The sequence below is a fragment of the Filobasidium floriforme genome, assembly GCF_021052385.1.
Source record: "Filobasidium floriforme strain CBS 6241 chromosome Unknown HD553scaffold_8, whole genome shotgun sequence".
NCBI classification, from domain to species: Eukaryota; Fungi; Basidiomycota; class Tremellomycetes; order Filobasidiales; family Filobasidiaceae; genus Filobasidium; species Filobasidium floriforme.
In genome coordinates, this window is record NW_025763629.1 from 574,283 (window position 1) to 600,136 (window position 25,854).

The window sequence follows — 25,854 nt, forward strand, 5'->3', positions numbered from 1 at the left end:
ATCCTCGTCTCTGTTTCGCTACACCTCGTACTGCTGTAGACAACTCCAGAACTCAATTCTATATACTACTCAGCTCACCACAATGACTGCCACTCCCGCTACCTGCCGCAGCAAGTCGGAAATATTCACGAGGAACTCGTGAGCGGTTTCGCTGATCATGTTATGCTCGTGTGCCCTGCAGCCTGGTACCAGACTGTTCGAGGGAAACCTGCCGATGCACTGAAGCTTAACGAGAGCGCTCCGGTCCCTAAGCCCGCCCAAGGAGAGGTGCTCATCCGAGGTAAGCATTGAAATGCTATAATTTGACACAGCAATGATGTGATAGCTAAGTGCTAAACGATCCTTCGCGCTCACAGTACACTCGGTCGGTCTCAACCCGGTCGGCTACAAGCTGATGGCCATGACAGTTTGGCCACTGTTCAAGCTGCCCGCTATTCCGGAATTGGACTTCTCCGGGACCGTCGTAGATGCCAACGGGACTACCTGGAAGGCCGGTCAAAGTGAGTCAGGTTGTCGAGGGAGTATCCGGAGATGTTGTGTCAGGGCTAACAAGGTTGATACGAACTTCTTCAGAGGTGCTGGGTAGGTTTGGAACCGGAGCCAAGATGAACAAGGGTCAAGGAGCTCTTTCCGAGTACACCGTGATCTCGGTAAGCCCTGGTGCTCAATCTTGCAAACGAGTTGCTCAGCTTACAACCGTTCCATCTGACCGGAACAGGCGGAGAACATTGTCGAAAAGCCCGATTCGCTGCCTTTCGACCAAGCGGCCGGATTGAGCACCGTCGGCCTGACCGCATACGACTGTCTCAGCGTCAGGCCCAATCAGGTCAAGCCCGGTTCTTCCGTCTTCATCAACGGAGGATCTTCCTCTGTCGGCCAGATGGCTGTCCAGATCGCGAAGAACATGGGAGCTAGCGACATCGCTGCGAGCTGTAGCAAGGAGAACCATGCTATCGTGCGAGAGCTCGGGGCGACGGACTTGTACGACTACAAAGCGTCCCCATTGACCGAACAGTTGAAATCTTCCCGCTCTGGAAGACCATTCGACCTGATCGTCGATGCCGTCGGATCACCCGAACTGTTCACCTCGTCTACTTCTTACCTGAAGCCAGACGGGCTGTTCGTGACCATCTCGGCCAACGGATCGACGGCGGCCCCGATGGGGATGGCCATGTTCAGGCCGACGTTCTTGGGAGGAACTCCGAGGGCTTTCAAGCTGATCATGACGGATTGGAACAAGGGGCACTTTGCGGACATGCTTCGATGGCAATCAGAGAGTCAGTATTTGGTCTTATCTGTGCCTTTGGAGTTCATAACTGATTGGCTCTCTTTCGCTTGGGTGCCGTGTTGCAGAGAAGCTCAAGGTTCCTATCGACTCGGTTCACCAGGGCACTCAGCAGGGCGTCATGCAGGCTTACGATAGAATCATGTCCGAGAGGGTCAGTTGCGTGGAAAATATCACACATATAGAGGCCAAACTAACAAACGTTATCAATACTCTCTTGACAGGCCAAGGGCAAGGTCATCATCGACATGCAATGATCGCCTGGAATCAGCTCTCTCAACCGAGGTGGATCTCGTCTTGAGCCTCATGTTTGTTTTGTATCTACCACATCAGGACTGTAGCCCGAAACACGTACAAGAATTGCTAGAACTAAATAGAGGATCCTCGTCTATGATCAGCTGTTCAAATGGCCGAGCTGTACGAAGGCGTTTAAGGACTTCCTTCACATAGGAAGACAAAGATCACCTTGAGAAAGTCTGGACAACTTTCTCGACCAAATCCCTTGAAGGCATACACGGGGAGCGCCACCAACCTGCCTGCAGTCGATGGCGAGGTCCACAGCACGTCTGTACAAAGAAAGCAGCACAACAAACCGAGACACTGTTCCGCCTGGACATCGATTTTTTTGCAGATGTTCCCCATCTCGAAGACGCCCGGGTTGACTGCAGAGGCTGTGTTGACGGAGTGGGCCGAGACTGAGTTCGCAATCTAGTTGGCAGGGCGTTTGTTCTCATGTGCGCTTGAACAAGGGAGTCAGGGGATCTCGATCCCGTCTGGGTGCGAACATGAAGTTCTCCAAGAAGCTTCTCTCATTCGCGCTCTCATTGAAGTCCAGCCCGGACAAGCCTATGACGGCTTGTCGATAAGCTCATTGCTGAGTTCTGAAGTCGTGAAGGAAGAGGAAGGGCCGGGGTCCTGCACGTACTGGTGGGCCAAGGTTGCCAATGGTATGTCAACTGTTATTTCGGTTCTTGAACAGCCACGGAGACTGGTCCCCATATTGTCGCGAATGAATCTGATTCGATACCCTGACCCATTCCTTCCATCTGCTTGATGATACAAAACGCCTCTAGGGAGACATTTACGTCCCTCGCTAACCCTCAGGGATCCCTTCCCTCTCCTGCCTGCCTACGAGCTCCTATCTCCCCCTCCATCTATTCATCGTCGGCAGCTTCGGCAGCAGCCTTCTTCTGGGCGACGAGCTCTTTTGTTCGTCGGAGGAAGCTATGGGGTTATGATCCACAAGTTGAGTAAAGTTTGCAGAGCCGTGGCAGGGGAAGATATCGGATTTCAGGTAGAGTCGGCAAAAGAAGGGGGTCGCATAGGAGGTGTTCCGTTCGGGTCGGAAGTATTGTAAATGGTTACCCGATCCAGGTGAATTTCGATCCAGAATAGTATCAAAGGTTTGAGATTGGTTTCCAGAACAACGAAGAGAAGATCAAGAAGAGAGGATGTTAGATAATCAGTCAGCCGATTCGTCCCGGACACTTCGACGAGGTCTACTGACTCGTCGTATTGACACCTAAAAAACGCAAAGCGAGACAAGCTCCAATGAGTCTACGATTCCTTGCTGCAAACGAGCTCCTATCAGCTAGTACTTACTTCTCGTAACCGTGCCTATCAGTCGAGGAAACAATATAGGTCAGCCTCAGGTTGTGAATTACGTCTCGGCTCCCGTCTCAACCCTTGTTGACGAGACTCACCTCTCATCCTCGCATTTCCAGGGAGCGTAAAGAGTCTTGTGTCGGCACTTGTTGAGAGGAATAAGGAGACTGGATCGACAGTAAAAACAAGTGCCTGTTGAGCTTCCCCTTCTCGTCTACGAATCCGAGATCCGATAGCCCAGAGTGGTTGCTCACGCCGAACACTGGTCCCTCCACTGAATGGGTACCCGGGAAGCGTCCATCTCCCCCTGAGAAGCGGTTGTCGAAGCGGCCATGGTGTACAATAACGATTCTGAGTGAGATCTAAGGTCAGGGGTTGGTTGTCTGTGCAGGCTAGCGGGAGTTCAAGATTGATAATGGGGTCGATTGAGGAAGATGGCCAATTGAATATGGTCGACGACCGATTCGAGAGGCCGCCCACGGTGCACGACGAGTCTCGGGTCTGACCTTTGGGACGAACAGCTTGGTACACGTACTCGGACACGGGACTTCATCTTCGAATAGTATACACGGGTGATATGCTACAATGTCGTTGTTCCTGTGCCTTGTACTCAGTCTTGAAGCTTCTTCCAAGCCTTCTCGATGCTCCTGACGAAATCACCAACCTCATGTCCGTCCTATTCGCAAGAAAGGTCAAGCGCGAACCGGGTGTCAGCATCTTCTTGGATGTATCAAGCACACGCTATCCGGCGCCGACTCACATCGCAATCGTACCAAGACCCATCATGCACACACCGCTGCTCACCCTCGATCAAGATCGTGCAGCTCTTGCTAGATTTCAAGACGTCCCTCGTCCTGACCACGCTGTCCTCCAACAACCTCTTCCCCTCTTCCTCCACGCACTTTCCCACACCCGATTCTTCCCAGTCATACCCGACCGCCTTTAGGTTATCCTTGGCGTAATCCTCTTGTCCGATCTTTCGGGGGTCATAGTAGTTTTGAGCCGAGACAAAGGACATGACCGGGAAGTTGGTATGCAGGGCGAGCCCGTCCGAGTTGTGAGAAGGCGAGGTGGTAGTGTGTACGGCAGGGATGGTGGATTGCACGCAGAGTTGGTGGATGTTTCCTCGGCATTCGACGTCGCCGTGCATGCATTGGACGCCGAACTTGGCTTGCTTGGAAGGTCTGACGTACGGAAAGGAGTTTAATTCGTGGTCAGCTTGTGGAAAGTGTGGCGTCATAATATATGACAAGAACCTCCGTATACTGACTTTCCGATATAGTTCAACGTGAGATTGACCTTGTTCATAACACTAGGTTCGGAGAGGACCTGATGGCATGGCATTCCATGTCTTTCGTAAGCACAAGGTTGCAAAGCCGAGGGGACAATTCGCAGAAACGCACCTTGTCAATCGTAGATTCACAGATCCTCTATTGTATCGCAGTGTCAGACATTCTCGACTTGAGCAACCATCAGCAAGAAACGCTGACTTGTCGATCGACTCACGGCATCAGGGCATCGGCTCATTACGGTCAGGTCCAGCTGAACCTTCCTACTCTTCCGCCCCGCTTTCTGCTCCTGCTCCACGTCAATCTCCACCTGGCCCATCCCGTTTGCATCCTGTTGAATCTTCTTCAGAGCTCCATCGAACTCCCAGTCCTCGGCGTCCGAAGGAATCGAGAGCTCGTCGTGCTGCTTGACGGGGGGCGGGTAGGTGCCTTTGTTCGTGGTCAAGGTGAAGAAAAGGATGACGATCAGGAGGACGGGGATGAAAAGGAGCTGAAGTGGGTTGCGGTTGGTTGAGAACATGATAGAAGATACCTCGAGTTGTCTAGGGAGTCCTGTCTTGTATTCACTGAACTCGATCTGAGATTGCGAGTGGTAAGGTCGATGATGCTGATGTGGGTGGATGATATACAGTAGTATGAAGCAACTCACTCGCCCGAGGTGGAGGCGGCCATGTCCGGGAATGGCTTGGACCATATTTCTGTTGCAACTTGTACAATATCCCGAACCTGCTCTTCCTTCCTTCTGGACAAACACAGACCACTCTCGAAAGACAATCTAGCAACAATAATGGATGCCAAGTCCATCGTAGTACGATATTCACCCCAAGCGGACCCCGTGACCGGCCATGTGGAAGGCTACAAACTGCTCGAAATATCGAACGAGTTGATGAAGGAGATTGACCAAGCGGAGCAGGCAGGACATGACTTATCGCAAGTCGGAAATATTCGTACTGTCCTGAAGCAGCCGCTCGCTAAGATTATTTCCTTAATCCTGTAAATTGTCAGTCTGACCGTCAAGGGCAAGCCTACGGACGACGCCGTCATCTGTACCCCTTCGGCGACCTACCAACTCCGGACCATCTCCCTGTCCAACTCGCTCCTTGTCCTCGAACAACCCACAGCCTCGTCTTCAACATCACCTGATACAGATACCTCAAGAGCCCCCGAGCTACATCTCAAGGATACTTCGCACGAGATCTTGGAACTCTTGCCCATCGTACCCCGCCTCGGGCGGATAGAAAAGGTGCTCAAAGAAGGAGCATGGGGTGGGATGGACGTTCTCGCCAACTCGGACGAGATCAGTGAGGATGGGAAGAGGAAACGGGAAGTGGGTGACGTACGGAATGTGAGTGGTACAGAACGACTTAGTATGGCTTTGGGCATGGTGAAGCTAGTCTGATATGTACTGTGATGACGATAGACGGACGGAAAGAAACGGTATACCCGATCACAGCTGTGTTCGGTCGTGCAAGCTTCGGATCAAGAACTGGACGAGGGTCTACGAGAAAACAATGTCATAGAAATCGGAAGTGAGTTGCCCATCCATATTCACCCTTGCAAGGTGAGCTAGCTGATAGTAGGACTCCCTGTTCTAGGCCACCTCGTCTACTTGCCTTTGAACCACCTCTTACCCCTTCTCAGCATCCTCCTCTCTCTAATCACCCTCCATACGATCGATCAACCCGATCAATTCGACTATACTACACAAGAATCGCAAGATCGCACCTTCTTTCCCCTTACAGATCCTGCACCGATCCGCTTGACGCTGAGGGAAGACCATGGGGTACAGGAAGAGATCTTCGACGGTCTTGAAGGGTTGTTCGGGAGGGCAGTCCCGGTCGAAGGCGCAGAAGAGAAGGAGATCTGGGTGGTGGATGTCAAGCGGGTCATCAGGGAGATGGGGAAAGGGATGTTACTAGAAGAGAATGTGAGTGCGAGGAGGCCAAGTTCCCGCAAAGATGTCGCCGTCGCTAGCCTTTTGCTAATCCTGTGATTTCGCCATGATTTGACTTGATACAGAAGGACGAGCCGAATACGGTTGCGGATTTCACGAACCGGTGGAGGATGGAAGTGGGGGACGATTTCGGTTCGGCCGTCGATCTGGACATGCTCAAGGTAAGCGGACATTGCCCATCGTTGCGCCCCAGAATCCATTACTAACAGGATAGCGGTTTGATGGTACTGTGCAGGGCTACTACCTAGTCGAGACCTCCCGGCTCACAGCCCTCGCCTCGAAAGACCTCTCGGCATCCCTCTTGACTCCGTTTCCACACACTTCCCTCCCCTCAGATCCCGCTACTCGGTTCAGCGAATTGTTCTTGACAAGACCTAAATGGCGACCAGATGATATGGAACCGTTTCTCAGAACGCTAGTCAAAGCGGGCGACACCAAAGTCAGGGACAAGATGGTCGCCAAGTTTGTCAGGATCGTCAAGGAAAAAGATGGGGTATGGTGGTATCCTCGACGGACGGCCTGATAAATGTACATGGAATGTTATCAAAACACGGCTGGCGATCATACCTCGATGATCACATATATAATCAATACGGGAGAAGACCAAGCCGGACCTGTTTGGTCGAACCCCTAAGAATGTCCGCTCGTATCCTTCTCAGTTCCTTCTGAGACCCGGCAGAATCCGTCGCGACTGTGTCGTAGGGCTTTTGGGCCCGTTGACGATCATAGGTCCGCTCGACGTCATGCCTGGCTGTATACTGCTCGCAAACGGCGCCCCGAGCGACAATGCCGTCATTTGGCCCGTAGTGCTCATCGTCGAGTTTGTCGCTGAGCCCGGCCCGCCTCGTCTGGGGTTTAGAGGCGAAAGAGTAGAGTTGGGCTTCGTGACGCTGTTGATCGAGCCGTGTCCGCTCTCCTTGCGTGATGTCGTCGCGTTCCTGCGTCGCGCTTGACTGCTCGTGGCAGCATTAGCGGATGGACTGTTCGTAATCGAATTGCTTCCAAAGTGTATGGATGAAGCCGAGTGCGTATGATTGCTTTCGTTGGCTAGTTCCAGACGGCGGGCTTTCTCGTGTCGGTTCTGCGTCACGCGGAAGTCTACGTGGAAACAAGTAGACACGTTGTTAGGTGAAACTCATCACTGCTTGTACCGGATACTCACGTCGAAGCAAGTCGTCCCACTTGATTTCGTCTCGGGTTGCAATCTTTGATCGAGTCGCGGCGACGCTTTGCGAGTAGGCCCTAGAATGTGGGAGATAAGTTGAGATCACTCCGATACCGATGCAAATCCACACTTACGGCTTGGGAATGTGCAGGAAGCCCATCGAGCTGACGGCATTCAACCGATTGCGCAGCGAGACGAACGCGCTGCTTTGCGGCAACAGCATGAGTAGTCCGTAAAGACACTTGAACAAGTAAGGATACTTTTCCGGTTCGAGCAGTTGTAATCGCAGAGCTAGGTACACAGATCTTAACGGTCAGTCTGACTCCATTGCCTGTAGTTTTCGCAGACTTACATGTGAAGACGGGGCTCTCAATCAGCATGACAAGTTTGTCAATCTGTACGAGCAGTGCTACCGTCATTTCCAGCTCGGCACTGTTCAGTATGGTGGAATTTAGCCGTAATCGTGGCTGCTTGTGAGGCAATACCACTCACAAGGTCTGCAATAAAGCTGAGGCATGTTCGTAGGCCTGTGCCAAGAGGCATAGAGCAAAGACGGCAACAGCATTGTGACACCACGATTTGTAAATGGAGATGAATAGCATTTGGCCATCCTGATGCGGAAAGTTGTTGTCAGCGGGTTTGCAGTCACCATATGAGGGTTATTCAGACAATTTACTTTGGATTCGATGTTCTTCAACCGTTTCCGGAACTCGGCCAATTCAGGCGACGTAATCAAGATCATGTTGAGCTTGACCACCATCAAGCTGGCGAATTCCAGATCCTAAAGAGCAAAGATCCTGGTCAATCGCTGGCTTCTGGCTACGTCGCGGAGTCATTAGCGACCCACATCATTCTTTTCCAATATCTCGGCGAGGTTGCGGAATATCCGCTCCGTATTCAAGTTCAGACATAGCTGACGAATGATCAGGCTGCCTCGGGTCTCCAACAAGCGCCTGTCCGTGCTGAACAATTCCAGCAAGTTCACCAGGAAGCTTGCAAAGTATCCGTCATCCGAGTTTGCTGAGATCTGGGCCAGCAGTTGCAAATCGTGTTTGACGACTTCTTCCGATGGATCAGAGAGCGTCTTTAGGAGTGCCGGGAATGTACCGTCATCTCGGGCGAGAATCTGGAAATTGCGTTACATTAGTTTCTCGTTACATACCATCTCGACAACAGGTCCGTTTTACCTTCTTCGGCGATTTCTGATGTAGCATAGAAAGCCATTCCAAAGCAGCTATACGAGTCTCCTCGTGCTCACTCAAGAACTGTAAAGTTAACTGATTGACGGTCTCCCGGGCATCAAAGGGATCCTCGTCGCTCGAGTAAGACTGAATTGAATCGTGCTTGTGTTGCTGCTGCTGCGAGATTGTCGACATGCCCGGATTGCTGACGGGTATAGCAATCGCCGACGGAGGTTGGCCGCTTGGCTTGTTTGGGAACTCAAACGTTACGGGCGTTTGAGCCTCGCCAGGGACAGGATTGACAGCGATACTTTTCGGTTTCAATGTACTGCCAAGGTTAGATATGTTGGGCTGACTGTCACTTGGCTTGAGGTCTGATGCAGCGATTTCCAAGCTCTTCCGGCGTACGTGAGTCTCGCCAGGGAGCTCTGCAGGAGCGGTGTCTCTTCGAACATTCGCTGGCGAAATATTCAGTGAGTTTGGAGCTGAGGTGGGTGTTGCTGCTGCTGATGAGCCAGGTTGGCCGGTTGGTATAGAAGCCGTCTGTGGGGCAGTTGCTGCAGAGGTCGACGGGACCGCTTGTGTTGCTGAGGAAGGCACGGTTTGGGGTGTGGGCAGCGCCTGTATTACTCGATATAACAACTGGTTGGTCTCGTTGGCCACGCTTTGTATGTATGGTCTACGCCGTAATTCGGTCAACATCATCCGTCATAGATGCGCTGGCAACTCGATGCTTACACATGATGCGCGAGATTTGGCAGGATTGCCGAAATAAGTCTCGGGGTAAATGGTACCATGACTTCTTGTACGAATGTAAGGAAGCTGGCGATCCATTTGAGCGAGATTGACTGGATTTGCTCGTCTACAGGGGCGGGAACGTCTTGATCAGTCATGATTCGATGAATGACACGGTACTAAGCGACTGACCTGGATATGACAGGTGCTGAACCATGATATCCATGATCGATGCGTAGTCCACAAAGACTCCTTGACCGGGTATCCAAGCCCCATGCTCCTCAAGATCGTCATCTACCTCATCGTCCTCGGCATCTTGACTGGTCATCATTGAATTGTTTCCAACTTCCCCATCCCCATCGCTCATATACCGGTGGTGCTTTCGCCGAGAATGTCCGTCTTCATCTTCCTCGCGTAGATCGTCAAGATGCCCAACATCTGGGCTGGCCACATCGCGATCACGGTCCCCATCCCCTCCCGTAGTACCCGTACCAGCATAGTTGCTGTCGATTTCGCTCGAATCCGTATTCATCGTCAATTTGCTGCCTCGGCGTCTGAGCGAATATCCACCGCTCATATTACCGCCGTGAATATCTGATGTGCGTCTTCCATGTCCATAACCGGATGTGTAACCCGTCGTTCGCCCTGTTGGTGGAACGCCCTCGCCGTGTCCATAGCCGTCATGTCGAGCTTGAACCCGCGCAATGTGCTTGATCTCTCTCAAAAAGTCCGACAGGACGTTCTCGGTCGCGATTTTGACATCCGGATTGGGATCAGACAGGTATTTCCTGGGTAGAGACTAGGTTTAGACGGGTAGGCTCGGATTGACCTAAAAATCACAAGGACTTACAGTAGGCCGTCCAAAAACTCCGGCAGATAGCTCACGAGTTCCAGATCGGGTATCGAGTCGAGAATGGTGATCCAGCTAATGAGATGGCTGCGAGTGAATGGCGAGATCACGTATATTCGTTCTGAGAGCAGAGGCACAAATTTGGCGAGCGAGAACGCTACCCGGGGTTTAGGTTCTCGAGTCTCATGCCTCGCCGGCGTAGATGAAATCGAGTTGACGCGTTCTTGTCGGTGGTGAAGGTGACCATGATGATGGTGGGTCTGATGAGGTCCCGGCGATGAGGATGTCGAGGATGGGCCCGCATTCGCGTTCACGTTCAAGTGATCTCGGGGTGCAGGAGTCTGGGAAGGGATGTTTCGGTGGAGAGATCCGGCCTGCTCACGAGCCGACCTCGAGATCGAGTGTGGCGAAGGATCCCTGCCCACGCTATCTTTTCCGACTTCATCTCGGTCGCCATCGAGGTGCATGCTGCCCCTACCCGTTCCCTTGTTCGGACCAGGCAGTTCCAAGCCAGCCATCACAGGGCTATCCTCCAGGGGGTGGCTGATGCCCTTGTCGACTTCCCCCCTGGCCATCGACTTTTGCCTCCTCTCGGCTTTGCGTTGCTCGAACCATGATTCGGCCTCCCAATCGCCAAACGTCTTGTCGACGTTCTCAGGATACTTTGACACATAGTTCAAGGCGGTCTCCGCCACGATATCCTTCAGGAGCCTGTCGAGAAGCTCAGCGCCGTTCTTGACAGATGCTTCTGAATCTGCAGAGAGCTGGAGAATGAGGCAACTGTATCAGCAATATCGCCCTGCCATGTGCCAAGCTGACTTCATACCTTGCTCAGTGCGTCAAAGATTCCGTTGAAATGCACCAGTACCTCTCCTTTGCACACCTTGGCGATGTTGTACAAACTTTCGCATGCATAATATCTAGTGACAGTGACGAGCACGTTATGAGGTTTCCATCATCTCGAGTATTCGCTTGGGGCTAGCAGCTCACCGGACTCTGCTTTCTGGATCACTGAAGCAAGCCAACACCCTCGGTATGACAATCCCCAACCACTTCGAGAAATCTTGACTCAGAGCGATCGCCGTGGCAGCCAGCCCTATCAGGCCTCCGTTCCGAGTATGTAAAGCGGAGGCGGTCGAGGTGAACATTTGACATAGCTGATTGATGATCTGGGTGATCTTTGGGGTATCGGCGTGTGCCACGACTCTGTTCGAGTAGGAATCAACAATGATCCATCTGTTATGAATGAAGAGCGTCGCAACTCACTTCTCCAGCTCTAGAGCTGCAGCTTTACGGCGCTCGTAGAGCTTGTCGTTGAGACCTGCAGCCAGAAGCGGGTCAGAGCATTAGCTGGTCCATCAGGTTGGTCGCATTCTAAGTAGGGTGATCAACTCACCTCGCACAATCGGTGCATCTAAAGCGAGCATATGGCCAGTTTGTCAGTCTCCCCAGCTGATTCTAAGCCTCGTGTATCTGAGCTCACCCATGGTTGCCTCAACTCAATCGCCTAGAACGATAGACAGCCCTTTGATCTTGTTCTCGGGTATCTGCGATATGGGTTCACAACTTGCGTTGCATTACGTCCCTTGATTCCCCGCTATCTCGGAGGTGTATTTGGGAAGATGGATGTCGGTTGAACAGCTGCAGATATTAGAGTGTAGCTATTGTCTGATGCTGTCAGAAGTCAGAAGTGCTTGCGTCAATTAGAGAATCGTAGGTAGAGTTGCTGATGACAAGAAGCTCGGTTGCCCGTCAAGCCCGAGGTTGTCCCTCCTGACCGGTGACGTAAGGCGAACACGACCGAATACTGTAGACCTTTGGAGCTCGTGGTCTCCAGTCTCTAGGTTGACACGTGTAGTCTGATGAAATGATACGATACAAAGGCCGCACAGTGCGACAGAGAAGGACCGTGTGCAGTTGTGACCAAATTGACAGGTCTGAATATATGACATCTAGGCGTGTTATGATGCGTGCATGGTCGAGTGAAAAGCATTCCGAATTTCAGACAGCTATCCGAGGACAATCTCGTAGGCAATGCTGTTAAGCATACGAGAGTATCAGCCTCAGTCCCGCTCGACCGGCTCTCACATAAGACTGCACTCACACGACGATATTCAGCGCGATCAATGGGACTACACAGGTTTGCAAGTGCTTGCGGGATCAGCTCTAGTCTCTTCGTCATTCACTGGGTTCTCAGATCGCGGGACTCACTTCGTAATAAAGTCCGTACCGCTGCTATCAGGTTGATCAACCTTGCCTTCACTCCCTGTCCTTCCCCAGATGCGCCTCCTACGACCCCAGCGGACCCAGCGTTCGGGTCGTTGTTATACGATGGCACCGAGCCAAACCCAGCGTTCGAAGAGGAAGCGATTTGTTGAGCCGAATACGTCGACCAGCCAACTATTCGATACGCATAGTAGAGGAATAGTTGTCAGACGGTTTTGAGGATCCTAAGTTTCCGGAGAGGGGACGAGCTCATGAAGCAGGGACTTACTCTTGGCCAAGAACCGTTCTTCGCTAAGGATAGCGATCGCGTTCGTCAACAACAATGCTACGTAGATGATCGTCCCCAGTGAGAAAGCCATGATCGATTTCTATGCTCTTGGAACGTCCCGGGTAGATGCCAGCAGTAGCAATAGCGATAAGCTGAGTCGTCTAGCTAAAGGTAGATTGAATACGAGTAGAATGTTCAGAGCTTGTGTACGTTGTGAGCGGGAGTTGTCAGGGCGAGAGCGCGAAATGACACGTCATACCCACCACCGACCTCACGATTTGCCAAGCTTGAGCGTGTTTCAGACTGCGCCTCGAAGGACCCGTGGTGTATATCGGATCATCTCGTATCGTAGCTGTCATGGGCAGCAGCCCCCACTGGACCATAACAATATATCACTGGCTAGCTCTACCCTCATGTCGCCTGAATCCCTCCAATCCATGTTCTGGTGGCATCATGAGAAGCCGCAGCGCAAGTCTCATCGTAGAGCGGCTCTGCACGGAGATCGCGTTGAAGAACGTGACATTGCGCAACAACCACGCTTGATAACCTGGTTCGGAGCAAGATCAGGTTCTCTTTGTCAACACGAGCGGGCGATAGAAAATCTCATCTGGTCCATTGAAGAGGTTTGCGGATACCAAACGGCCGTCCTCGGAGTCGCCCAAACTTGAAAAGCTTACCGAACCCTAAGTGACAGCCGCAACACGGGCCGCAAGCCAAAAGCAGGGACTGTCATATACCATAGCAGTAAGCTAGTCGAAGGACCGGCAGTCACACGTACCCCGCTGAAATTGAAGACACCAGTCAACGGTATTGCGAACCGAGTTGCAAGCGCAGGGCTGGATGTTATCGCGTTCGACCAAAAGGTTGTTACGGCGAGCACCGCTGCAACAGCGAAAGGCCTGAGATCGCTAGAGGTAGGAAATATCGACTGGAATTTTAAGGTGATGCCTCATCCTCGCAATCACTGTGAGGGGATTGAGTACGATTGAAGAGCACAGCGATACGGAGCGATATGAGTACAAAATGACGATGAATCTTTGCATCACCGCGCTTCGAAAAAGGAGGAACCCCTTCCGATGTGGACGCTTCAGGCTCACGGCACAAGATAATTGTTACCACTACCGAGCTAGACAACGACCTCTTGCCACTCGTCGTCACATCGATATGAGGTCTTGGCGGGGGACCAATGAAAGCCATTGACGTTTGACGAAACCTATCGAGCGCGAGCGCGGCTGTGTCATCACCGACCCAGAACACGCGGGAGAGAAAGGATCCGCATGGGGCGTGACTGTCCGGAAGCTGTACACTCGTCGACCGGACTTTTTCGCCCTGTTGCGATACGAGCGATGGGCAGCAGCAGAGAATGTATAGATAGCTGCTCTCATTGGTGCTCATTGTGCGCTGGAATACAAGCCCAAGCTGTCGTTACAAGGCGCAATCAAGGTATCATTGATCATAGATTGATGCGCCAGTCATGCCAGTCATGATCGCTGAGAGGGAGGGAGAAGGAGAGAGAGAGAGAGAGCAAGCGGACGGTACCGAGAGCGAAGAAGGGACCCGCGCGCGTGGAAGCGAGGCCGTCCGCCCAGGCGCGCGCGCGCGGGATGGATGGATGGATGGAGGTGGATCAGGCCTCGATGATGGTGATCCATCCCAACGATGCGATGTGATGTGATTCAGAGACCAGGGCGTATGCATCGGCCCGGATCGCATCGAGCCTCCCCCGCACCCTATACGATTAGACCTCTTGGGCTCGAAAGATTGCACAGCGGCCGTTCACATAGAACTCTCCGGTCGGTATCTCCTTGTCGTGTCGATAACTGCTAGCCGCTAGTCCCGGACCAATTGGTTGTTCATCCTCGACGGACCGGATCATGTCAGTCTGATCGACAACCAACGCCCCACTTCCCACGCTACTCTACTGTATAACGACAACAAGGCTTAAAACGGAAGCCAGACACGGTTATTATCAGGATATATCCTGTAACATCGCATAGAAGGTGGACCGGGACCATCGACGGGGGACAGAGCTCCTAGCTGAGCTGCTCGACTTTTCGCTGATACGACCCCTATCGGACGACTCGACCGCGAACTAGCTTTCAATTACGAACATACCCCTCATACCCAGCCTTGCCGTATCTGGAACTAGAGAACTCGCCTGCCCACAATGTTCCGCCGATCCCTTGCCCTCCTGGCCTTGTCTCTGACCGGGCCTACCTCGACCTTGGCTTTCGTTTTTCAATGGGCTCCTCCTAGTTATCAATGTTATACCCAAACGCTCTCTTGGACAGGAGGATTACCACCCTTCAAGGCTATCATCACGTAGGTTCAAGCATATCTGACTTGTCTCCAGTGATGAATTCAGACTTCACAGGTGGTAGCCGCATCGATCCAGGCTGATCTCACAACTTGCGTATTCTCTCACCGGAACAGACCGTCATTACAAAAAGCGTTCGTTTACGACATCCCCGCCAGCGCGTACAACGTCGAGTCCGCGACAGGGAGCTACGACGTGAGCACAGCTTGGCAACAATGTCGTCTTCACTAGCTAACGAGAGCTGAATCGTTGACCTGGTTGCAATCGAAACAGATTCAACTGCAATTGTACTCGGGGATTCAGTATGTGCTTTGGATGAGCGATGCCACGGGTGTAGGAACGGGTGGGAGTACGAATGTGAGTGGATCCCCGCGGTATTCCTTCTGAGGGGAAACGTATCCTTCTCTACTTAGATCGAACTAACCAATCCCATTGAACCTCTCAGATAATGACCGTTCAGGGATATGGCGAATCCGCCTGCCTGAGCACAGCCGACCGGAATCAGACCCAAATGACCTGGAGCGTAGAGACCTTTCAACGAAACATCGTCCAATGCAAAGCCTCTTTCCCGATGGATTGGAGTCAGACGGTGGAAAGTGGACAAGCTCCTTTCAACATGACCGTCATCTCGCTTGATCAATCCTTCGACCCTTTCGACGTCGACTTTGGAAGCAACTCGTCCGTGGACTGGCAGGTCAACCTCAAGGCGGGGTCGGAATTCACTATCATGTTCAACGACGCTCGGGGGTATGGTACGGGAGGGACTGGGGAGCGGTATCAAGTGAATTCGACGGCGGTCGGGGATACGAGTTGTCTGGATGGTGGAGGGAACCAGACGATCACCCCTGGGGTCTCGCATACGAGGACGTCGACGGTGATGAGCACCAACGCGGTATCGACTTCCAGTGCTTCGTCCGCTCCGAACAACAACGACGATGGCGGGTTGTCAGAGTGAGTGACATCGACGAACAGCGTTTGAACAGAGGATTTCGGGGTTGATGAGGCTTGTTTCTCGCTTGGATAGTACCGCGATGTACGCTGTGGCCTCGGTCGGAGCGGTCATCGGAGTCGCTTTGAGTGCAGCTATTGGATTCTGTTGTTTCATCTACCGAAGAAGACGCCGTAATCGAGAACAAGGACAAGGCCAGGGATCGACCGGCGGTGCAAGACGAGAAGGAGACGGAGGAAGCGGAGCGGGAGCTCTCGGATTGGGCTTGGGGAGGTTCAGGAGGAGAGGAAGGAACGGGGAACAACGTTACGGGCATCCGAATGAGGGGGTCGACCTCTTCGATGGGGGTTCATCTATACATGGAAGCGAGTTTTCTCCCGTTGGCGGCGGGCCCGCACGGATGGGAGCGAGGACTTTGTCCGACAACTATTCGCCTATGCCATACACGCCAGGGGGAGGAGGCGGCGATCAATCGCCTGGTGGATATATCGGAGGTGATTATCCCCTTTCGGCAACGGGGACGTTTACAAGTGCGGGCGTGGCAGGGCGCGGGAACGGTCGGGATGGTGATGGTGAAGCTTGGCACGAACTGGGCGAATACCCAGCTTCGAACCCATTCGACGATCGGACGTTGAGCAGGGAAGAATCGCTGGCCGCGCTAGTCGATCGGAAATGGCCATTGCCAGCGCCGTCACATTCGGCCACTCCGACATCGGCGAGCGCGAATGGGGAGAGGAATTCTCCACTCGACACAGGAAGCCATACCGATACTCCGTTATTGAGACATTTCCCTGCACCGGGAGAAGCCTCAGCGTTGTCCCCTGCCGGACAGAGAAAAGAGGATGAAATGCTTGCCGAGTTTGAGCGGGCCAGGGGCGAATCTCGGGAGCAGGATGCAAGCGACCCAGCCGGATTGGCGGCAGGCTCGACCTGGTCCGGTTCTGGGAACAGCCGAAACGCGAGTACCACGATGTTGCCACCACCGACTGGGACTTTCAGGGTGACCAATGCTGGCGAGGGCGATCCTATCGTGGCAACACCTCCACCATCAGCGACAATGCCCCGGGCGCCTACCTCGGCGGGGACGGGGCAACGGAGAAGACGCCTCGTCGATCCCTTTGACACGGTCCAGCCTCGATTCGTGCGGCATGCCGATGCTGGCCGTGTCACTCGAGAGGCCGAGGTCATTGATCTGCCGCCCCTGTACACGGATCTGGACCATCGACCTAATAATCAGGCAAACGATCAGGAATCGCCAGCCGAAGGAAGGGCCATGTAATACAAGATAAGAGGTCACGAATAGCATGGTACTTAGAACGCTTGCTTGTACGCTGTATCACCTACTCATATACATGAACCGTAGATCGTAGACCCATGACCCCGGACATTTAATCATCAGCATAGATAGACAGACGGACGCCGCTCTTTGGCCTGAGACTGTGCGCTTACCTACGCGATATATGACGATTCACGTTGGCTTGCTGCTCGAACGACCATCGCCCACCGCTCGCCTTGTACCTGTTTCTCTTGTTCACGATCCTCATCAACGCACTCGCTTCCTGCAGAGCCATACATGACAAGACGGTATACAACATAGAACCATCTGTTCGGATCAGCAGCAGTTACCCAGCCTACTTAGGGACTCACGACGCTTCCCACGACGCTCTCGCATTCGCTGTTCTAGACAAGCGAATCTTGTTCTTCACACCATGGGTCAGGCAGGATCTCAGGTTATTGACAACCTGGAGAAGAACTCCAACTGTACGTCAAGTATTACATCGTCTTGGCATTTAGATTGATGCTGACAAGGTCATCGAATTCCGACTCTATTTCGTCCTCCGTGCCGAAATCATCCGCTCAATGCCATTTCTACCCGCATCAAACGAACAACTGGAATATCCGCATCTACTCACGTCGGTAAACCATACTTCTTCTGGTCGGTGTTACCACAGTCTCTCAGGCAGAACTCATACGTCTGAAAAAGCGGTTCATGAAACTAGACAAGGATGGAAGCGGCAGTATCGATAGGGACGAGTTCCTCCAGATTCCGCAGATCGCCAATAATCCTTTGGCACACCGGATGATTGCCATCTTTGACGAAAGGTGAGTCTGGATTATTGGAGATGGAAGTAGGGACAGTGGCACTGGAGAGAGAGGGACAGGAAGATATGGTTTACAGGCAGTTGAAGGCTGCATGCGGCCCCAGGCGGTCGGTACTCGAGCGTGAAACACCTTGAGCACGACTCCGAGACACCCCGGATGCCTGGCTTTTAACACCGTCTTCGACAATCGGAGATCTCGACAATATAGACCGAGCCGGGCGATATACGCTGTCAACCGGAACCATCAGAAAACTATGGTTGCATATATTACCGTCGGACAAGAGGCTCTCCTTGTCAATGGTCATTGAACCCTGCCCTCTCTATTCTCTGATCGCCATCAACGCTTGGCTATATGGCTGACACGATCAACACCTATCTTTCTCTTACCTTCGCAGTGGTTCAGGGACAGTAGACTTTTCCGAATTCGTCGGCGGTCTCAGCGCGTTTAGCAGTAAAGGTGGACGAGAAGAAAAGTTACGGTGTACGTCCTTCTACTTGACGGCTATCTCTTATCATCGCGATGACGGTCAAGCTGAACATCTCCATGATTTCGATCAATCGTGGAATAGTTGCCTTCAAAGTGTATGACATAGACCGAGATGGCTACATCTCGAACGGAGAGCTGTACTTGGTACTGAAGCAGATGGTAGGAAACAACCTGAAAGTGCGTCGGTGTGTACGATGATGCAGCGGTAGCACCTCGGGAATTGACCTGACTTGCGTTAACAGGACCAGCAGCTGCAACAGATTGTAGACAAGACGATCATGGAAGCGGACAAGGATGGGTGAGCTAGACCGCGATCACGACTGCTGGATGAGAGCTGATCGGGCAACTGGAATGCCGTCGCAACAGGGATGGCAAGCTGAGCTTCGAGGAGTTCACCTCGATGGTTGCGAATACGGATATCATCAAGTCAGTATACAGAAAAACGTCATGAGATGGTCTGCCCACGAGCTGATAATCATATCGCTTTCACAGGCAAATGACGCTAGAAGACCTCTTCTAGGCTTCTAATGACACCTCACCCGAGAATCCACGGAATCACTTGACGACGATTATTATCTCCCCGATCCACCCATACTCATATCACGACCCACCTGTCATTCATCGATCCACCCATTTCGTTCCATCTTCGGAATGTTGTAGCTTCTATAGACCGCGTTTATCTGGAATGAAATGCAAGGCCGAATCTGCAGGACGAATTCGTATCGAGTCACATCATGGTATTCTCAAACTGATAATATGCTACAGAAAAGCGGCTTGTCCATCACGTTCTACTGGTCACTGCGGGAACGTACAGGCGGACAGCCTCATTTCTTCTTCAATAATCCTTTCTGCAACCACCTGCGAGCGGGATGACGTTTAGCGTCAGTCCGGTATTCCATTCGTAAGACCGGACCCGAGATCTCACTTGGGGATCTTCTTCTCGCCCGTCTTGCCCGTCCCGCTTCCTCCCGCTTGCGAAGTCGAGCCACTAGCTGCTGCCATTTGGTTGAAGTCAGGAGGAGGCGGAAGCGGTGCAGCTTGTTGCAGCAGTTCGGGTAGCAACGGGGCTTTGGCGTCAGATCCTATCGGTGACAAAACCAAAAAGGACGGGTGAGCAGTCATGGCCCTTATATAGAGCATGACGGTCACGTACGATTCATCTCGTCGTCCTCGAACCTGACCAACAAGACACTCTGGGGTACCAGCTGTAGTTCCATCAGACTCTGTTTGCTCGGATCCGGTGGAGGCGGTTTACGCAGATGTGCTGGGACCTTTCGCTGTTGAGCGATGTAGGTCGCTGGGAGTGGCGGGGTCGTCTCGGGGTATTGTTTGGCTGGAGGTTCGTCTAAAAGATACGAGAAGTGAAGTCAGCCGAAGATTAGCAGGTTGATGGATAGGCGGGAGTGTACGTACAGAGCGTGAAAGGTTTGGTCCTGGATTCGTCATTCAGAGATGATCTGACGAAATCGTATACCGTTCCTATCCTATAACAAGAGCGTTGTTAAAGTCAATCCCTCAAGTGTACTCTAATTTCAGATACTGACTCACCGACTCGAAGACGGGAACACCTTCTGGATCTGCGTACGGTCTGAGAATCGAATTCGTATCGTAGTCTGCGAACCATACCGAGATCAGTTGACATGTCAGCTTACGTCCTATCGACATGCCCTTCAAATCGAGAGCTTACATTGGGCCACTTCTCCACCTTCTTCTGTTCGGCCTTAGCCTTGTCCGCCTCCCTATCCCTGGCCAAACTGAACGTCCTTTCGTTCAACGCCTTGTTGCGCTGCGTCAGCGATGCTTGAGCTCGTCGGACTTCTTCCGCTGTAGGCTGTAAATCATCCTCGGGTTCCTGAGCTGCTACGGTAATGAGATAGATTCAGTATAAGAGATCTGACATGTAGGCCGTCCCCAAAGCGATACTTACGTGCTGGTATTACCGGCTGCGTCTCTGCAGCAGTAAAGACCTTGATCTCGCTTTCGTTCTGCGAAGCTGCAGGAGGCTGGTTCTGAGCTGCAGCTGAGGCAGCGTTCTCCATGTCGCTCTGCGTAATTCCTTCTGGCTGATCCTGCGCGACCGTAATTCTAGACGAAATGCTGTGAAGGTCGGCGAGGTGTTTGTGAAAGGGACACCCTGGAGGTTGATGATGCAAGTTGTCCAAATAACGGATGCTCGAGGCCTCAAGACTCTTGAACACGCGGCGCTAAAATGATGCCAAGGTCTCGAGAGTCGAGCTGCTTGGATAGACATCTTGCATCTCGTACACCTTGCCCTACTCGGCTTGCTTCTAGGTCTTTTCGATCTATCTTGATCAGCTCTTGCAGTGTCGAATCGAGGGGAACGATATCGATGCATCTCATATAGACCACCAATAGTAGCTCGTATTTCAAGTTGTCCGATCCGCCCATGTCTCGACGTAGCACTGGGTCGTTTCCCCGCTACAACCCAGACTCTTCGGACGAGCTCAACGATGGCAACAATGCGTACCCCTTGAGATCCCTGGCTCGCAACAGATCGATACAATCGAGGATCAATACTGCTGGAATAGTTCCAGAGGATCAGTCGGACGAAAACGCCTTCGTTTCTAGCCCCAAGTCGATGAAACGGGGTTCGGTGCTGGGGTACTGGGGAAGCTCTGGCAGAAAGAGCCGGGATTCGGATGGGCTGGAGGAAGATGGCGGTAACAGCCCGGAACCATCAAGAAGAAAGCTACTGGAGGAGGAGGAGTATGATGGCGGGTATCTCAGTCGAGGAAGTGTGGAGCAGGATCGCCTGCTCAGATCCAGTGCTGGGGTGGAAGGAGCATGGGCAGACGGTACAGACGCAGGCCATGTCCGGAGACCGGTATGTGATATGGGTGAAAGACTTCCACGAGATGAGAAGAGCTGAGCAGACTTTTGCAAGGACAGTCGCAGAGCCTGATACGCTCGTTGACAGCGAGGAAAGAGGACAAGCCTTCCGACCGTTCCCGGACGATACCCTTCGGTCGCGGCAGTAAGCTCTAATCCGTCGCATCGCAAGGGAATACATTCTCGAGCTAAACGCCTGAATGGCCACAGTCTCGACTTCGACAAAGTATCCTGCCAACATCATACGCAATCAGAAGTATTCGATCGTCAGCTTCATCCCGGTGGTGTTTTACGAACAATTCAAGTTTTTCTTCAACCTCTATTTTCTGCTCGTTGCGTTGAGCCAGTTTATCCCGGCTCTCAAAATCGGTATGTATCAGCCCCATTAAGAAAAGAAAAGATGTCAAGCTTACCATTCCGCCCAACGATATAGGCTACATCGCTACCTATATCGCTCCTCTGGCTTTCGTCCTGTTTGTGACCATGGGCAAAGAAGCACTGGACGATTACCAGCGGTACCTCCGTGATAAGGAATCCAATTCCACGCGATACCTCATCCTCGATCGTTCTGTCAGCGGGGATGCGGAAGATGGCTTATTGACGCGGAGCGTGTCGTCCTCAAAGCTCAAAGTCGGGGATATGGTCGTCCTCGAAAAGAATAATCGGATTCCCGCGGATATGGTCCTCCTTCGTACGTCGGAAGGACCTTCAGGGGCTGGTGAGACGGGGAAGGATGCGCCGGACTTGCTTAGTCTCGAAAATGGGGTGGATGATCTACAAGCGGAATCAGCTCTCGAGCCGTCCAGCACAGAAGGAGACGACGGAGGGGCTTGTTTCGTCAGGACTGACCAGCTTGATGGAGAGACGGATTGGAAGTTGCGGATCGCTGTTGGCATAACGCAGAACATGAGTGATAGCCAGCTCGTAGGAATGAAGGGGAGTCTGTATGGTGAGCTTCAGCGAATTACCAGCTCAGAGATCCTCTCTCACCTTCCGGGACCTTCTAGCGGATCCGCCAATCAAGGATATCCATACGTTTATCGGCAACTTTACGATCGGGACATCCGCCACTGATCTGAGCCAAAAGACCGTCGTACCGCTCTCGGCGGATAATGTCCTCTGGGCCAATACCGTCCTTGCTGCAGGGTCGGCTGTAGGGATGGTGGTCTATACAGGCAGGGAGACTCGAGCCAGTATGAACACTAGCGAGCCGGAGAGTAAAGTGGGATTGCTCGATATCGAGATCAACAAGATGGCCAAGGTGAGCACAAGCCCGGTTGAAATACAGATCGAGATCAGGCTAGCTGATAGCTTTACCTCGCAGATCCTCTGTACTGTCACCTTCTTGCTGTCTTTGCTACTGGTAGCTTTGAACGGTTTCAGAAGTCAATGGTATATCTACGTCTTCCGCTTCCTCATTCTGTTCTCAACGATCATCCCGATTAGGTGAGCTACCTGTTAAAGGCATCAGTCACGCTCGACGGACACTGACTTTGATCATGGACAGTTTGCGAGTGAATCTCGATATGGGCAAGACCGTCTATGCCCATCAGATCCAGAACGACCCAGAGATCCCGGGTGCGATCGTGCGAACCAGCACTCTTCCCGAAGAGCTGGGACGGATCGAGTACTTGCTCAGCGATAAGACTGGAACGCTGACACAGAATGGTACGCTTCTTCGAGCTAAGCTGGACCAAGCGCACGCTGTCGACTGACGGCCCATCTATACAGAGATGGAGATGAAGAAACTGCATATGGGCACCATGAGCTATGGATGGGATTCGATGGACGAAGTTGCACATCAGCTAGTGACTGCTTTCGGAGGTGAACAAGCTCCTGGTGAGAGAAAGAAGTCTGCTCGTCTTGAACCTTACTGCTGCTAATCATATCCCTTGTAGAGCATATCAGACGGCAAAGTTCCGTATCTGGCGTTGTCATGGCATCTAAAGGCAGAAGAGACATTTCTTCGCGACTAAGAGACGCTGTAATGGCGCTAGCAACGTGTCATAACGTCAGTTCCCAGCTGCGGTCACTCTGGCTTGTGACTGACGTTGCGGAGCTCTACTTCAGGTCACGCCGGTAACGAACGACGATGGTTCGGTGACCTATCAGGCATCATCACCAGACGAAGTTGCTATCGTGCGCTTCACAGAATCGGTCGGAGTCACTTTGGTCAATCGAGAGCGGACTCGTATGACCGTACGGGATCCAGCAGGTAAACTCCATACTTTTGGGATTCTAAGTGTCTTCCCGTTCACCTCCGAATCGAAGCGTATGGGAATCATCGTCAAAGATTTGAGCTCGGGAGAGATCGTATTCGTGCAAAAAGGGGCCGATGTTGTGATGGCCAAGATCGTTCAGAAGAACGACTGGTTAGAGGAAGAATGCGGCAACATGGCTCGAGAGGGTTTACGAACTTTGGTCATCGGCCGAAAGCGCCTTTCACAGGAAGCGTATCGGAGCTTTGATGCTCGCCATAAGGAGGCGCAGCTGAATCTTAGAGATCGCAATGCGGCTATCGCAGATGTCATTTCGGAACACCTCGAGCGGGACCTCGATCTCTTGGCTCTTACCGGTGTTGAGGACAAATTGCAGGAGGATGTCAAGCCGACCTTGGAGATCTTGAGGAACGCCGGGCTCAAGATTTGGATGTTGACCGGCGACAAGATCGAGACTGCTACTTGCATCGCCATGTCGAGCAAGCTCGTGTCCCGCGGGCAGTACATACACCAGGTCGCTAAATGTTGGTCACGATTTATTTTCGTCGAATTCCGAGAGAATGATGTTGACAGCTTATGCGTCTCGACAGTACAAACCGCTCAGCAAGCTAGTGATATGCTAGACTTTGTGCGGACAAAGCTCGACTGCTGTCTCGTAATAGATGGAGAGTCCTTGCAGGTATGCGATCCTGCGGACTAACTGCGTTATCAAGTCATCATTCTGACACCTACCTTTCAGCTATGTCTGGACAAGCACAAAACGACGTTCATCAATATCGCAACTCAGCTCCCCATCGTAGTGGCTTGTCGATGTTCGCCTACTCAAAAAGCCGATGTTGCCCGGCTCATTCGGCAGTACACTAAGAAGCGGGTCTGTTGCATCGGAGATGGCGGGAACGACGTCAGCATGATCCAGGCAGCCGACGTCGGTAAGTCGACTAGAGCTTTCATCTGGAGATTCCACCTGCTGATCTGCATTACGCCGATTGCCAATCAGGTGTGGGGATCGTCGGAAAGGAAGGCAAACAGGCCTCTCTTGCGGCCGATTTCTCCATCAATCAATTCAGTCATCTCACAAAACTCCTCTTGTGGCACGGTCGAAACTCCTACAAGCGCTCGGCCAAGCTCGCTCAATTCGTCATTCATCGGGGATTGATCATATCAACTATACAAGCCGTGTTCTCTTCCATCTTCTTTTTCGCTCGTACGTCTGGGTGCTCTTCAGGTCCTCTCACATAGCAGCTGATCTTCTCTTTTGGCAATCCTTCTAGCGATCGCATTATACCAAGGCTGGCTGCAAGTCGGCTACGCTACTCTTTATACCATGGCCCCGGTCTTTTCGCTCGTCCTCGACCGAGACGTCAACGAAGATCTGGCTCTCTTATACCCGGAACTGTACAAAGAGCTCACGAAGGTAGGTCCGGTCTGGGTGGTGATAAGTGTAACTCGGTCACAATGATACTGACAACGACGGTTTCTTTTACGTAGGGCCGCACTTTATCAACCAAGACATTCTTCATCTGGCTCATGATCAGCATTTATCAAGGTGTGTCGACCAATCCTCGGCTTCCTGTTGTCGCCCGATCTCCAACGCTGAGCTGTCTTATTCAACGATACACAGGCAGCGTCATCATGCTCCTCTCCCTCTTCTTGTTCGAATCCGAATTCATCAACATTGTCGCCATCTCGTTCACCTCGTTGATCCTGAACGAGCTAATCATGGTCGCCCTCGAGATCACTACCTGGTCAGTATCAGTACACGATCACGATGGATGGGAAGCTGCATGAGAACTGATGCAACTTTCTGTTGCCGTCCTCCGGCCTAGGCATCCCTGGATGATCATTTCCGAGATTGTGACATTCCTCATTTACGCCATCTCCATGGTCGTCCTCCCGCAATACTTCGGTGAGCATCAGATACTCATTGCTTGCTTTCCGACCCTAGACCACGATCTGATTCATCTACTTCCATGCTCTTTTGACACGCACAGACCTCTCGTTCGTCCTGAGCACCCGGTTCATCTGGAAAGTCTCCGTGATCGTGCTCTTCAGTGCAGGACCGCTCTACTTGATCAAAGTCGTCAGGGAGAGATTGGCACCGGCGAATTATGTCAAGGTTTCACAATATTAATCGTGACCGGCTGCTCTGAGCACAATGTCTAGCTGAGGAAGAGTCATCACAACGAGGAGGAGGATAGCTTTGCTTGTATCTCGTAGAATTCGGTCATTTAGGCATCGAATCTTGCATTGATTTATTGGTACACCGATCACGTCTGAAGAGGAGAGCTTGTCCCCTCAGATCGATCAGAAGGTTCTTGGAGGGATGGGATCCTGTATCAAATTCCACGACACGACATTGGGTCGTAAGCTTA

The 25,854-nt window shown here is 52.3% G+C and overlaps 10 protein-coding genes across 10 annotated transcripts; 5 read left to right on the plus strand and 5 right to left on the minus strand.

Annotated features, from left to right (window-relative positions):
- Positions 1-1,644, plus strand: HD553DRAFT_218475 (uncharacterized protein). Its single transcript, XM_046177218.1, has 6 exons — positions 1-280; positions 357-500; positions 574-650; positions 719-1,277; positions 1,354-1,439; positions 1,510-1,644. The coding sequence occupies exons 1-6, from the start codon at positions 163-165 to the stop codon at positions 1,540-1,542; spliced, it is 1,017 nt and encodes a 338-aa protein (XP_046037490.1). The 5' UTR covers positions 1-162; the 3' UTR covers positions 1,543-1,644.
- Positions 1,645-2,272: 628 nt separating this feature from the next.
- Positions 2,273-3,371, minus strand: HD553DRAFT_331298 (NADH-ubiquinone oxidoreductase B18 subunit-domain-containing protein). The gene is made up of 5 exons (XM_046182011.1): positions 3,145-3,371; positions 2,989-3,057; positions 2,888-2,902; positions 2,793-2,807; positions 2,273-2,509 (listed from the first exon to the last, which is right to left on the minus strand). Exons 1-5 carry the CDS (start codon positions 3,222-3,224, stop codon positions 2,440-2,442), a joined length of 249 nt encoding a protein of 82 aa, XP_046037491.1. The 5' UTR covers positions 3,225-3,371; the 3' UTR covers positions 2,273-2,439.
- Positions 3,372-3,422: 51 nt separating this feature from the next.
- HD553DRAFT_309720 (uncharacterized protein) lies at positions 3,423-4,831 on the minus strand. The gene is made up of 5 exons (XM_046179741.1): positions 4,397-4,831; positions 4,294-4,320; positions 4,161-4,219; positions 3,651-4,074; positions 3,423-3,566 (listed from the first exon to the last, which is right to left on the minus strand). Exons 1-5 carry the CDS (start codon positions 4,697-4,699, stop codon positions 3,501-3,503), a joined length of 879 nt encoding a protein of 292 aa, XP_046037492.1. The 5' UTR covers positions 4,700-4,831; the 3' UTR covers positions 3,423-3,500.
- Positions 4,832-4,966: 135 nt separating this feature from the next.
- HD553DRAFT_323421 (sister chromatid cohesion protein Dcc1) lies at positions 4,967-6,656 on the plus strand (the record flags this gene model as incomplete). Its single annotated transcript, XM_046181384.1, has 6 exons — positions 4,967-5,113; positions 5,198-5,524; positions 5,600-5,708; positions 5,775-6,106; positions 6,199-6,294; positions 6,369-6,656. The coding sequence occupies 6 exons, from the start codon at positions 4,967-4,969 to the stop codon at positions 6,654-6,656; spliced, it is 1,299 nt and encodes a 432-aa protein (XP_046037493.1).
- A 132-nt stretch (positions 6,657-6,788) lies between these two features.
- HD553DRAFT_328553 (ARM repeat-containing protein) lies at positions 6,789-11,491 on the minus strand (the record flags this gene model as incomplete). Its single annotated transcript, XM_046181880.1, has 16 exons — positions 6,789-7,231; positions 7,296-7,375; positions 7,433-7,589; positions 7,651-7,730; positions 7,791-7,909; positions 7,975-8,079; positions 8,146-8,424; positions 8,486-9,158; positions 9,218-9,341; positions 9,407-10,002; positions 10,065-10,324; positions 10,715-10,828; positions 10,891-10,984; positions 11,055-11,270; positions 11,331-11,385; positions 11,461-11,491. 16 exons carry the CDS (start codon positions 11,489-11,491, stop codon positions 6,789-6,791), a joined length of 3,426 nt encoding a protein of 1,141 aa, XP_046037494.1.
- Positions 11,492-11,755: 264 nt separating this feature from the next.
- On the minus strand, positions 11,756-12,724 carry HD553DRAFT_309724 (Yos1-like protein). The gene is made up of 4 exons (XM_046179742.1): positions 12,559-12,724; positions 12,276-12,464; positions 12,169-12,196; positions 11,756-12,101 (listed from the first exon to the last, which is right to left on the minus strand). Exons 1-4 carry the CDS (start codon positions 12,647-12,649, stop codon positions 12,074-12,076), a joined length of 336 nt encoding a protein of 111 aa, XP_046037495.1. The 5' UTR covers positions 12,650-12,724; the 3' UTR covers positions 11,756-12,073.
- A 2,001-nt stretch (positions 12,725-14,725) lies between these two features.
- HD553DRAFT_341300 (uncharacterized protein) lies at positions 14,726-17,103 on the plus strand (the record flags this gene model as incomplete). The annotated part of the gene is made up of 5 exons (XM_046182614.1): positions 14,726-14,880; positions 14,992-15,070; positions 15,149-15,232; positions 15,321-15,826; positions 15,900-17,103. 5 exons carry the CDS (start codon positions 14,726-14,728, stop codon positions 17,101-17,103), a joined length of 2,028 nt encoding a protein of 675 aa, XP_046037496.1.
- Positions 17,104-17,303: 200 nt separating this feature from the next.
- Positions 17,304-19,117, plus strand: HD553DRAFT_309728 (uncharacterized protein). Its single transcript, XM_046179743.1, has 7 exons — positions 17,304-17,585; positions 17,777-17,927; positions 18,322-18,407; positions 18,496-18,590; positions 18,656-18,711; positions 18,780-18,839; positions 18,906-19,117. Exons 1-7 carry the CDS (start codon positions 17,534-17,536, stop codon positions 18,931-18,933), a joined length of 528 nt encoding a protein of 175 aa, XP_046037497.1. The 5' UTR covers positions 17,304-17,533; the 3' UTR covers positions 18,934-19,117.
- HD553DRAFT_309732 (uncharacterized protein) lies at positions 19,118-20,604 on the minus strand. Its single transcript, XM_046179744.1, has 7 exons — positions 20,341-20,604; positions 20,101-20,273; positions 19,962-20,026; positions 19,827-19,897; positions 19,567-19,758; positions 19,339-19,495; positions 19,118-19,271 (listed from the first exon to the last, which is right to left on the minus strand). Exons 1-7 carry the CDS (start codon positions 20,450-20,452, stop codon positions 19,238-19,240), a joined length of 804 nt encoding a protein of 267 aa, XP_046037498.1. The 5' UTR covers positions 20,453-20,604; the 3' UTR covers positions 19,118-19,237.
- A 22-nt stretch (positions 20,605-20,626) lies between these two features.
- Positions 20,627-25,758, plus strand: HD553DRAFT_218984 (uncharacterized protein). The gene is made up of 18 exons (XM_046177219.1): positions 20,627-21,258; positions 21,324-21,408; positions 21,474-21,632; positions 21,697-22,212; positions 22,271-22,524; positions 22,588-22,709; positions 22,771-22,931; positions 22,995-23,102; positions 23,162-23,274; positions 23,334-24,006; positions 24,073-24,161; positions 24,222-24,411; positions 24,480-24,686; positions 24,754-24,896; positions 24,971-25,028; positions 25,104-25,227; positions 25,309-25,388; positions 25,474-25,758. Exons 1-18 carry the CDS (start codon positions 20,821-20,823, stop codon positions 25,611-25,613), a joined length of 3,660 nt encoding a protein of 1,219 aa, XP_046037499.1. The 5' UTR covers positions 20,627-20,820; the 3' UTR covers positions 25,614-25,758.
- The last annotated feature ends 96 nt before the right edge of the window (positions 25,759-25,854 follow it).

Coding starts and splice junctions, on each gene's coding strand:
- HD553DRAFT_309732 (XM_046179744.1), bottom strand. CDS start 20,452: ATGGAGAACGCTGCCTCAGCTGCAGCTCAGAACCAGCCTCCTGCAGCT. Junction 20,274..20,340: donor GCAGCCGGTAATACCAGCAC/GTAAGTATCGCT, acceptor TCATTACCGTAG/CAGCTCAGGAACCCGAGGAT. Junction 19,898..19,961: donor GTGTTCCCGTCTTCGAGTCG/GTGAGTCAGTAT, acceptor CTCTTGTTATAG/GATAGGAACGGTATACGATT.
- HD553DRAFT_309728 (XM_046179743.1), top strand. CDS start 17,534: ATGGGTCAGGCAGGATCTCAGGTTATTGACAACCTGGAGAAGAACTCC. Junction 18,591..18,655: donor TGGTAGGAAACAACCTGAAA/GTGCGTCGGTGT, acceptor TTGCGTTAACAG/GACCAGCAGCTGCAACAGAT. Junction 18,840..18,905: donor GCGAATACGGATATCATCAA/GTCAGTATACAG, acceptor TCGCTTTCACAG/GCAAATGACGCTAGAAGACC.
- HD553DRAFT_309724 (XM_046179742.1), bottom strand. CDS start 12,649: ATGGCTTTCTCACTGGGGACGATCATCTACGTAGCATTGTTGTTGACG. Junction 12,465..12,558: donor AGAACGGTTCTTGGCCAAGA/GTAAGTCCCTGC, acceptor CGTATCGAATAG/TTGGCTGGTCGACGTATTCG. Junction 12,102..12,168: donor ATCGCGCTGAATATCGTCGT/GTGAGTGCAGTC, acceptor TATGCTTAACAG/CATTGCCTACGAGATTGTCC.
- HD553DRAFT_309720 (XM_046179741.1), bottom strand. CDS start 4,699: ATGTTCTCAACCAACCGCAACCCACTTCAGCTCCTTTTCATCCCCGTC. Junction 4,321..4,396: donor TGAGCCGATGCCCTGATGCC/GTGAGTCGATCG, acceptor GCGATACAATAG/AGGATCTGTGAATCTACGAT. Junction 4,075..4,160: donor ACGTTGAACTATATCGGAAA/GTCAGTATACGG, acceptor TCCGTACGTCAG/ACCTTCCAAGCAAGCCAAGT.
- HD553DRAFT_331298 (XM_046182011.1), bottom strand. CDS start 3,224: ATGGCCGCTTCGACAACCGCTTCTCAGGGGGAGATGGACGCTTCCCGG. Junction 3,058..3,144: donor TGGAGGGACCAGTGTTCGGC/GTGAGCAACCAC, acceptor CTGTCGATCCAG/TCTCCTTATTCCTCTCAACA.
- HD553DRAFT_218984 (XM_046177219.1), top strand. CDS start 20,821: ATGTCTCGACGTAGCACTGGGTCGTTTCCCCGCTACAACCCAGACTCT. Junction 21,409..21,473: donor GATACCCTTCGGTCGCGGCA/GTAAGCTCTAAT, acceptor GAATGGCCACAG/TCTCGACTTCGACAAAGTAT. Junction 24,687..24,753: donor TTCCATCTTCTTTTTCGCTC/GTACGTCTGGGT, acceptor CAATCCTTCTAG/CGATCGCATTATACCAAGGC.
- HD553DRAFT_218475 (XM_046177218.1), top strand. CDS start 163: ATGCTCGTGTGCCCTGCAGCCTGGTACCAGACTGTTCGAGGGAAACCT. Junction 1,278..1,353: donor GCTTCGATGGCAATCAGAGA/GTCAGTATTTGG, acceptor GCCGTGTTGCAG/AGAAGCTCAAGGTTCCTATC. Junction 1,440..1,509: donor ATAGAATCATGTCCGAGAGG/GTCAGTTGCGTG, acceptor CTCTCTTGACAG/GCCAAGGGCAAGGTCATCAT.